General features: G+C 43.1%; 1 protein-coding gene across 4 annotated transcripts; it reads left to right on the top strand.

The window, feature by feature from the left end:
* The first annotated feature begins 567 nt into the window (after positions 1–567).
* On the top strand, positions 568–9686 carry LOC118388293 (ras association domain-containing protein 1-like). 4 transcript variants are annotated; one of them, XM_035777183.2, is made up of 8 exons: positions 568–861; positions 955–1006; positions 1506–1884; positions 3280–3344; positions 7336–7443; positions 7663–7954; positions 8092–8207; positions 8311–9686. In XM_035777183.2, exons 3-8 carry the CDS (start codon positions 1563–1565, stop codon positions 8488–8490), a joined length of 1083 nt encoding a protein of 360 aa, XP_035633076.1. In that variant the 5' UTR covers positions 568–861; positions 955–1006; positions 1506–1562; the 3' UTR covers positions 8491–9686. The 4 variants fall into 4 exon arrangements, with proteins under 4 accessions (XP_035633076.1, XP_035633074.1, XP_035633075.1 ...); XM_035777181.2 differs by having other exon boundaries at positions 3232–3344; XM_035777182.2 differs by lacking the exon at positions 955–1006 and having other exon boundaries at positions 3232–3344.
* The last annotated feature ends 284 nt before the right edge of the window (positions 9687–9970 follow it).

The raw sequence follows: 9970 nt of genomic DNA, 5'->3' as shown, positions 1-9970 counted from the left end.
GGGAAGGAGCACAACTCAAGACTTGCTAATTAAATTGTAATAATGGGCTCCTCATTAGCTTGTCATCTTACAAGTTGTTTAGCACATTTTTTTTGACAATTCTAACAATTAAATGCGCCTATGCGTCTGTCATAGATGTGAAATAGAAAAACGTTTTACAAGAAACTCCAAAGTTTGTGGCCTCATGTTTTGACTCATCATCATGGTCAGTCATCCTGGGATCAGAATCTGCCTATTGTTCAGGTAACTGCACGGTATCCATTTCACTGGGTAGTATTTCAAAGTAACTTTACCCACTTGATTGTTTAGACTCTGCGCGCCTTGAACTGTAAAAAAAAGGGTGTGCCTGTGAAGTTCACATGTTAACTGACAAACATTTAACATATACTGTCAATGGATGATTAGTAAATTATTATCCTTAATGTAGTTTGTATTTGAATGTCACTAATGAAATAGCATACAGATACAGTGTTAAATTGCGATGGAGGGCTGGGGGATTTACACACACACACATCTCCCGCGCCCGCTCTACTGTTCAAGACTCAGAAGCACCCCCTATGTGAAAACATTCCGGATGTCAAGAACAGTAGTCTGCTCTTCACTTTCTCGTCTTTCTCTCATTTTCTTGTCTTGTTATTGCGTCACATGTTGGGGTGTCCGAATAGGGCGCTGCTGATAATCTCGATTTTTTTTTCGAATTGGGGTATTTCCGTGAAGTATCCGATAATACATTGTTTCCAGACCAGACGCGAAACTGCCCACCTCTGCTCCGTTATTCGTAATAACTTATATGGAAACTTGGTACGATAGAATAACATCAGGGACGAGGCATCGGCCGCTGCGGGGTGGATCCCGGATTTGGTAAATTGTTAAACTTTCAAAACAAGTCTATAGCAAGTTTTATGAATGATGTGAAATAGGCTCGATTCGGTCCCTTGTTTCTTGTGTTTCTAGGCTACCCCCTCCTCCCTCAGACATCTTCATCTGTGATGCTAAACGGCTGCATGTAGGCCTGATTTACAATTATTATTCACAACATGCTTCATGTTTGAAGCAGAATATTGGCGATTTATTCGATTATATAATCTGACATTTGATGGTATGTAAATTAATATAACTAGTTATCTGGGTATTTAATAATAGACGGCAACGTGCTCCGTTATTAAAACAATAAAGAACAGGACAATTATAAAATAGCCTTAAAACGCTATTTTTTATTATAATTAGACCACTTTATTGATGCAGCAAATGGCAAATTATATTAAAGTACTAACACAGATAATTTTATGTCGAGAAACAATGACTTCATTCATACTCAGTAGGCTATAGAATAGGCTATTTTATTTAGTTCAAGCTGTGGTTTCTATAGTAAGGGAAGCATAGCTGTATGGGAAGTTCTCCCCACATTTGAAGGCTAGCAACAATGTACTACTGTAGGCCAATGTCCTGTCCATGAGTTGGTGCTTCATGATTGGTGATGCTGGATTGTGTATTATTGTTTTTAGTCACAGGTGTGATGATTGCCTCTGAGTGAAGAAGGAACTGAAGCTGTGACTAACAGAATGTCTTGGGGTGAGTTCATTGAGCTCCGTGAGTTGAGGCTGCATGACAATGACCGGATTGAGCTGACCTGCTGCGAGGTGCCTCGCTCACCACCTCGCCTGGAGCGGGCCAATGCCCTGCGGATCAGCCCAGGGAAGGTCCCAGAGCTGCTCAGCCGGGTGGGCATCATCCGACTGCTGGGGGATAGCCTGGACCCACGGCTCACAGATGAGAGGGGAGAGGGACATGACTTCCAGCCCTGCAGCCATGCCCAGCCCACCTGGTGTGACCTGTGTGGAGACTTTATCTGGGGACTGTACAAACAGAGCCTGCGCTGTGCCAGTGAGTCTGTCTTCTGCTGCTGCATAGGATTGACTTGCATGATAATTATTAGGATTGTATGTCTGCATACATGTATGTCACAGGCAACCGGTGGCACCTTAATTGGGGAGGACGGGCTCATAGTAATGGCTGGAACGGAATGAATGGAATGGTATCAAACAAATGAATGAAATGGTGGTTGATACCATTTAATTCACTCCATTCCAGACATTATTATGAGCGGTCCTCCCCTCAACAGCCTCCTGTGTTATGTAGGCCTATGTGCGTGAGTGTTATAGGGTTTAACTATGGCTAGCCTATGAGAATGTGTTTCAAGGTTATCCCACTTCTGACACCAATATAATTAAACGGGCAAGGAGTGTGGCGCGAACCCTCGACCCTCTAGCAGATATAGAAAGCATGGTCAAGAGGCAGAGTTGATTTCCGCCCGTGCAAACCAGGGTTCTACAGTATTATATAGCCTGTTTGTGTGTGCATAGGATATACTGTATGTGTTTGTTTATGTATATGCCAGGCCATATAGCTTTAAGTCATTGTTTCTCAGATGGACTAAATGGGCTTTTTGTAAGATGGGCTCTATTCACAGGACTCAGTATTCATTAGGCCTGAATAGGCTTTAATGAGGAGTTTCTGCAAAGAGGGACATTACTGTTCCCAGCAGCGACGAACCAGCTGAGAACCAAACCGCTCGCCTGGAAATCCCAGACCCTGTTTTAGCTCTGGAGTACTTGGAAAACTCCCAAATTCAGTCAGCTGTTGGCGGCAGTCTATTCTTCAGGGCATTAAGATGGATCTAGTGTTTGTTTTTTTAAATGTCTGTGTAGGTACATGCATAATCTTCAAAGTTTACACTATGAACTTCCTTTCCTCTGTCTGAAACCGACCCTTTAAATTGTTATGTGTGGCCATTACATGTGTGGAGAGAGAATTGAGAAGTGTAGCCTGTGTCTGAAGTGTATGGGGAATATACTGGTAAACTCTCATGACAACACCTCTTTATTTGTCAAATAATCCCTCTACTGTCTAGCAATACTTGTCTGATCATGTCCTGTTTGATTAGTTAGTGACCAATTTGAAGTAATATTTTTTAGTCTGTGACTAGTTCTGTCAAACGTGTAATGACTCCATGTGGCCAGTGGAGGACAGCAGATAAATTAGAATCTCAAAATGTCCCAAAACTGGAGGGAATTGACATCCTAAATTGAGTAAATGGAAGTTTGTGCCAGTGCTCAACACTTCTTTTCATAGCTGACATTTCCTTACATCTGTGGAGAAGCCACAACTTTCATTACAACCCATGATCTGATCAAATCCTGTTTTTAATTCATCACTTATCTTTTCTCACAGATTGTGGATTTACATGTCACTATCGATGTCGACCTCTCATCCAATTAGATTGCAGTTTGGATCGTGGCTCCACAGTTGAACAAACATGTGCTGTAGAGACTGATACAAATGTGGTAAGAACCTCATAATCTGATGTATGCGTGTCATTTCATTTGTTTTCTCTACTCAACCTCTCATTCACCGGCCATGTCGTGTGTCATGACCACCACCTATCCACTATTCAGGCCATACTCTTTGTGGTGACATGGTGTCTGCACACTCTCTGTAATCAATCGCCCTAGTATTCTTTTCTTTCTATTCATGTTTCTTTCTATTCCATGATCCCCCTGTGTCAGGTCCTTTCAGTTCAGGTCCTCTCTCTCACAATTCCCTTTGGCGACAGTACCCTATCTATGGGCATCAATCATTTATATGTATTTTATTTGTATTTATTAATTAACCTTTATTTAACAAGGCAAGTCAGTTAAGAACAAATTATTATTTACAATGACGGCCTACCCCGGGCCAATTTTGCACCGCCCTATAGGACTCCCAATCACGGCCGGTTGTGATACAGCCTGGAATCGAACCAGGGTCTGCAGTGCCTTAGATTGCTGCGCCACTCGGGAGCTAGTCTTATCTGATATATTTATTTTTCCCTAAAGTGGTGCTGTTCTCTGTAGAACCCTAGGCCTACATATGTCATGCATTTGTCATGTTATGTGAATCCCCTATGCTCTGCTTTCATCTGAATCCTCACATGATTTTCATTGTCTCACGTCGCATTTATTATTGGCAGACAGGAAAAGGGGGGTATGATGTCATGGGAGTTCTAATTTTCCCTCAGCGCCCAATCATGGAGGTTTGCGCTGGTTTTGTGTATTTTCTAATCTCAACTGCCTGGGTGGGGCCTCCGCGGTCCGGGGAGAGAGATGGAAAGGTGGGGGCTGGTCCCGCATCCTGTTCTCTGCTCGTTTTGAGAAACCGAAACGTGGCCAGATTGAACAGGAAACCGAAAAAAACATGCTTTAGAACGCTGTTGAAGTTTACAGAGAGATACTAACTATACTAGCAGTCTGAATACGCTACACACTATCTGTGAATCTCAAGTTGCTGTAGTTACTACATGTTTATTACAGCGGGATACATTTTAAGATATACATTGTTTTATTAAACGGGAAACTACGCCTATTAGTGCTCCAATCAAAGCCGAATTAGATACAATTTGAGAAATTGTAGCGAAGTCTGATCGCAATATCGTTCCAGAGTCTAACGTTACATTACAACATTTTGATCATGAAAGACGCGGACAGTGTTTCGGATAAGAGCCCATCCTTCGGGAAGACGTGGGGCAGTTCCACCAGTAGCGGATACTGCAGTGGGGACTCGGATTCTGAGTTCGAGCAGTACTTTACTGCTCGCACATCATTCATTTGCAAATCCAAGAAAGAGAAGGTAAGAATGATAACTTTATCAAGCAGACAGGACTATGTCAATTGCCTACCAAGCTGTTTCCATTTAGAATAGTTCTGTTTAATTATATTTTTTATTTTACCTTTATTTAACTAGGAAAATTCTTATTTGCAATGACGGGCTACACCGGCCAAACCCAAACGACACTGGGCCAATTGTGTGCCGCCCTATGGGACTCCCAATCACGGCCGGTTGTGAGACAGCCTGGAATTGAACCAGGGTCTGTAGTGACGCCTCTAGCACTGAGATGCAGTGCCTTAGAGCGCTGCCCCACTCAGGAGCCCACTCGGTAACTTTCTTTATAGTTGCATTGTAGTTTATGATTATTCACTAATAGCGTGATTGCTGTAGTACCCCGAGTAACTCTACCATGGCTCCTTTAAAAAAAAAATCATTGGGATCTGCTGTACCTCTCATATAAAATATTTCACTACAGACCCGTGGTCAATCCCAGGCTCTGTCACAGCCGGCCGCGACCAGGAGACCCATGAGCTGGCGGACAATTGGCCCAGCGCCGTCCGGGTTAGGGGAGGGTTTGCCCGGCCGGGATGTCCTTGTCCCATTGCGCTCTAGCGACTCCTTGTGGCGGGCCGGGCACATGCACGCTGACCTCGGTTGCCAGCTGTACGGTGTTTCCTCCGACACATTGGTGCTGCTGGCTTCCGGGTTAAGAAAGCAGTTTGGCTTGCTTAACATCTATATTACAATGATGACTCTTACACCCTGATGCTGAGAACCACTCACAAATTAATGTTTAGTGACGCACCCATGATACTGTACCTCTAGTTAAGTTTCGGAACACAAACACACTCACGTAGCCTACTGTTCAGTGTTCTACTCTCACATCTGAACAAACATTACACTTACAAAGCTTGCACACACAAGTCTGCATACAAGCCTGCACACATATTTCCGCAGGGTTTGAATAAGTAATGGCAAAATAAGATCATGTCTGATTAACTAATATTTCCACATCATCTTGAATGTTATTATACAGAATACAGTACAAAGTGATAACGTCACCGTGAACATTAGTGACTCCTTAGTAGAATGAGCTGGCTCTCATTTTGTGATTGCCAATTTAATAATTAACTGCAGGACATTAACTCAGCAGCCTTTCAATCTGCATTAGGATGTAGGTTATTGATCTGGTTTATTGATCTTTTTTTCACAGCTTGACATTGCTTTATGTAGTTTTGTGCTCCATGAATTCTGGGCAGCTGTGGCCATTAATTTCTCCAATGTGTAAACATCAGCTAACTCTCCGCATTAGGAACATGATTAGTGGGATAAACAACACAAGAGCAATATAGTTTTGAATGGCACCATTCCTAAAGAGTTATTTATTTGTCCCTGTGATTTTCCTCCTGATTTAGTTATTTTTCTTGTGATTTTGCCCCAGGGTACTGATGGTAGCACGAGCCATGGAGATGAATGGCTATTGATCTAAGGATCATCCCTCCCCCATCCACGAAAAACACCTACTGTTGGTCCCCTAATTCACTGTTTCCCAATCCTGGTCCCCAAGTGCCTCCAACAATACAGAGTTTTGTTGTAGCCCTTGACAAACACACCTCACTCAGCTCATTGAGGGTTTGATGATTAGTTGACAGGTTCAATCAGGTGTGCTTGTCCAGTGTTACAGTAAAAATGTGTACTGTTGGGGGTACCTGAGGACTAGGGTTGGGAAATACTGCCCTAATTGATGAGCCTACATTTTGTGCATCATATGTCCTGAATAACATCCTCACACAGGAAGCAAGAACGGACCATTAGACACCGGAAGTGCATACATGTGGTGGATACCGTGTGTCCATACCAGACATCTCAAGCGGGCGGGCGGGGGATATTTTTTTTTACATGAACACAGCATTAAAGAATGCAGCTCAAAGCCGTTGCAGACATTACAAACAGCTGCACGTTCCCCCATGGCGCCTTCCTCTTCAGAGATAGGAGTTCAGGAACTAGGATTCGTCAGCGCTGACATATCATTGTACTCCACTACTTCCCTATTGTAAGCTATGGCTACGTTGACACTTGACAGGAAGTTTGGAATCTGATGCAACCGGTGGTCATTTGTGAAGGAAGGAGTGGAGCTTACAGGAAGTTAGCACTGTGAAGCATAGGTTGCTATTTAGCACATTTACCAACTCTTCATTATACAGCAGCAATAAGTCCTGAAAAAAGCAGTAATGCTGTTTCTCATTCAATACCATTTTGACTTACACCAGTCTAGTGCTTCCTTCTTCTCAGCTACTGCGGGAAAAAACCCAGCTTGTCCACCTCTGGGAATTTTCATTGGGATGATTTTCTTAACTAAATGTTTAGTTCAATTGGTCGATATGTCGTGCCTCCTTAACTGTCCCTCTAATCAATTAGATTTTTTTTCAATATGAAATGTGGGGAGTTAGTTTGCCCCCATTAGGCCCACATAACACATTTCTTACAGCCATCATTTTACATGCAACACATTTAAACTTGGCTTAAAGTGGTAGAACACAAAAGACTCCCAAGATAACCCTTTTTTGTCTTTAGGAAGATGAGAGAGTAAGCCAAATTGAAAGAGGGCTTTTACGGCTGCTTCGACAATTAAAGTGTAACCAATAAATGGCTTATTGAAATATTGACTCCCTTTTCTATCTCTTTGGTCAGGATGAGCAGGTCAAATGTGGGAAGCAGCAGGAGCTGTCAGGCACAGAGATCCAGCAGAAGGTGAAGGAGTACAATGCTCAAATCAACAGCAACCTCTTTATGAACCTGGTGAGTACTAACAAGTTGCCCTTATACCATTGTAGTAACATTGTAATAAATCTAGTATACCATTGTAGTAACATTGTAATACATCTAGTAATTCAGTAATTGCTCAGTTACAATACTGCATAATTACCCCAACAATGTAATGTCTACTATGCAACAACATGTTGATAATGTGTGTTAATGTTACATTTTATGCCAACATTTCTTCATTATCTTCAACAGAACAAAGATGGCTCCTTCACTGGCTTCATAAAGGTCCAGTTCAAGCTGGTACGACCTGTGTCAGTTCCCCCTCCGAGAAAGGGTACTGCAACACAGGATGGTGCGGGCAAGAAGAATGGGGGAGTAAAACGTTGCACCTCTTTCTACCTGCCCAAGGATACATCTAAACACCTACACATCAGCTCCCGGACATGCGCTCGTGAGGTCATCGAAGCCTTGCTAAAGAAGTTCACTGTGGTGGACAACCCTGGAAAGTTTGCCCTGTTTGAGCGCACCGAGCGTCATGACCAAGGTAAGCCTACCTCTGTGACCGGTTTTGTGGCAAGACATGTCTGTTCTTTGTTCTGCATTGACATCACATACAGTAGATAAATACAACAAGGTGCAATACAGTTAATTAATTCTATTGTCCTCCTGTATTTCTCTCAGTGTTCCTACGTAAGTTGTCTGATGACGAGCGTCCACTCGAACTGCGTCTGTGTGCTGGACCCAATGAGAAAGCCCTCAGTTTGGTATTGAAAGAGAATGAGACTGGAGAGGTCAACGTGAGTATTGAGCATGCATTGGGCATTCATTCTCAAACCAACCTGGCCATTTCACATTGTGCAGCATACACTAATGCTCTGTCTCCCTCCTCTCTCTGTCCAGTGGGATGCCTTCTCTATGCCAGAGCTCAAGAACTTTGTCCGCATGTTACAGCGTGAGGAGGAGGAGCATGTCAAGCAGATTTTGCAGCGCTACGCTCTGGCCCGCACCAGAATGCAGGAGGCCCAAGCTGCTGCTTCCATCCCTGGTGGTTCCTCGGCTAGTGGTTCCAGCCCTGGCTGAGAAACATGTCGCCTATGGGACAACCTGCACCTCTGACTGACAACCATCACAAGATGACCAGTCATCACTGCATCCAAAGATCCCAGAGAACACAAGTGGACACCTCCCTCAAAGGAGGAGAGTGAAAGAACGAATGAGAGCGAGAGGGCGCATGAGAGCAAGAGGGCAAGCGCGTGTGAATGTGAGAGCTATCAGAAGTGCCGTACAGCTAGAGAGAGTCTGTTGATAATGAGAGTTGAGAAACAGTATATGAAACTGTGGCTGATGAGAGACTGGCTTTGTCCAGTACTGCCTCTCATTATGGGGGCGCCATTTCACTATCCTGGGTCAGCTACCTGGTTCGTAGCGTTTATCACATTATTCTTGCTGGCAGTAGGGTCCATAGATTATATCATTTATAGCTTTGGGGTAACGATTAAAGATAATGTTGAGACACCTGAGTGGGGTAAGCCATATCAAAAAACTGTTTAACTCCCTTAATGCCAAGCAATAAGAGGGTAGCCAACCTACTAGCTAAGACAAATGTTAAACATATTCAGGTGCTGTCTGCCTCAGTATCTCCAGACCCAAATGCTAGTCAGAATAACAAGCGATGGACATTATGGGCCAGGTAGGTACCCCAGGTTTCCATTTGACCCCAATCTCTGCCACATACCTCTTGCACATCCGTACTGTGATGGATGTTACTCTTTTTGCTGTCCCTTTATGAAACTGAGTGGGAGTGCCCCATGTGTTGGGTGCACAGTGAATGTCAATTGAGAGGACAATCCCCAGGTTGATTTAATTGATAGGGGAATCCCCAGGTTGATTTAATTGATAGGGGAATCCCCAGGTTGATTTAATTGATAGGGGAATCCCCAGGTTGATTTAATTGATAGGGGAATCCCCAGGTTGATTTAATTGATAGGGGAATCTCATCCTTGAAACACTTTGAACTGGAAGCTGATGATTTTTATGGAATGTTTGTTTGTTTGTATATCTTTTCATGTTCTTTATGAGATTTTAAACCTAAAACAACAGAATAATAGAGTTGAGAATTGGATTCATATGATCAGTACATGTCTATATTGCTTGAAATAATACCTTGACTGTCAATTATTCAAAAAAAATGTTTTTACATGTCCAGTGTCAATATATTTTTTACAAAACAATAATAAATTAGCACTGTTCACATTACATAAGATATCCTTCACAAAGGTGTGGTGTCTCTTGATGATGGGGATATTCCATTGGGATGATATTCGTTTACTAAATAATGCTATCCTCACTTGGCAGTTATGGCTAGTTGCGAGTACTTGGTTTGCGGTCCAAATACTTAAAAGACACACTCTCTTCCACTTACCCTCGCCTTATGCCCTTGGGGGATACTCCGTCGCCATCTTGGCGGGTGGTCCAAATGATTAGCCAAGCAAGGGAAGTTTGCAACGTAAGGCCCTCAGGCCTCGTTTTCATTGGATTTTGCGAGTGTATAATTATGTTA

The sequence above is a fragment of the Oncorhynchus keta genome, chromosome 10 (genome assembly GCF_023373465.1).
Source record: "Oncorhynchus keta strain PuntledgeMale-10-30-2019 chromosome 10, Oket_V2, whole genome shotgun sequence".
Classification (NCBI taxonomy): Eukaryota; Metazoa; Chordata; class Actinopteri; order Salmoniformes; family Salmonidae; genus Oncorhynchus; species Oncorhynchus keta.
The sequence above is the reverse complement of the archived record's forward strand: the minus strand, read 5'-3'. Positions and strand labels throughout refer to the sequence as shown.

Coding starts and splice junctions, on each gene's coding strand:
- LOC118388293 (XM_035777182.2), top strand. CDS start 1,563: ATGTCTTGGGGTGAGTTCATTGAGCTCCGTGAGTTGAGGCTGCATGAC. Junction 1,885..3,231: donor ACAGAGCCTGCGCTGTGCCA/GTGAGTCTGTCT, acceptor CTTTTCTCACAG/ATTGTGGATTTACATGTCAC. Junction 7,444..7,662: donor GCAACCTCTTTATGAACCTG/GTGAGTACTAAC, acceptor TATCTTCAACAG/AACAAAGATGGCTCCTTCAC.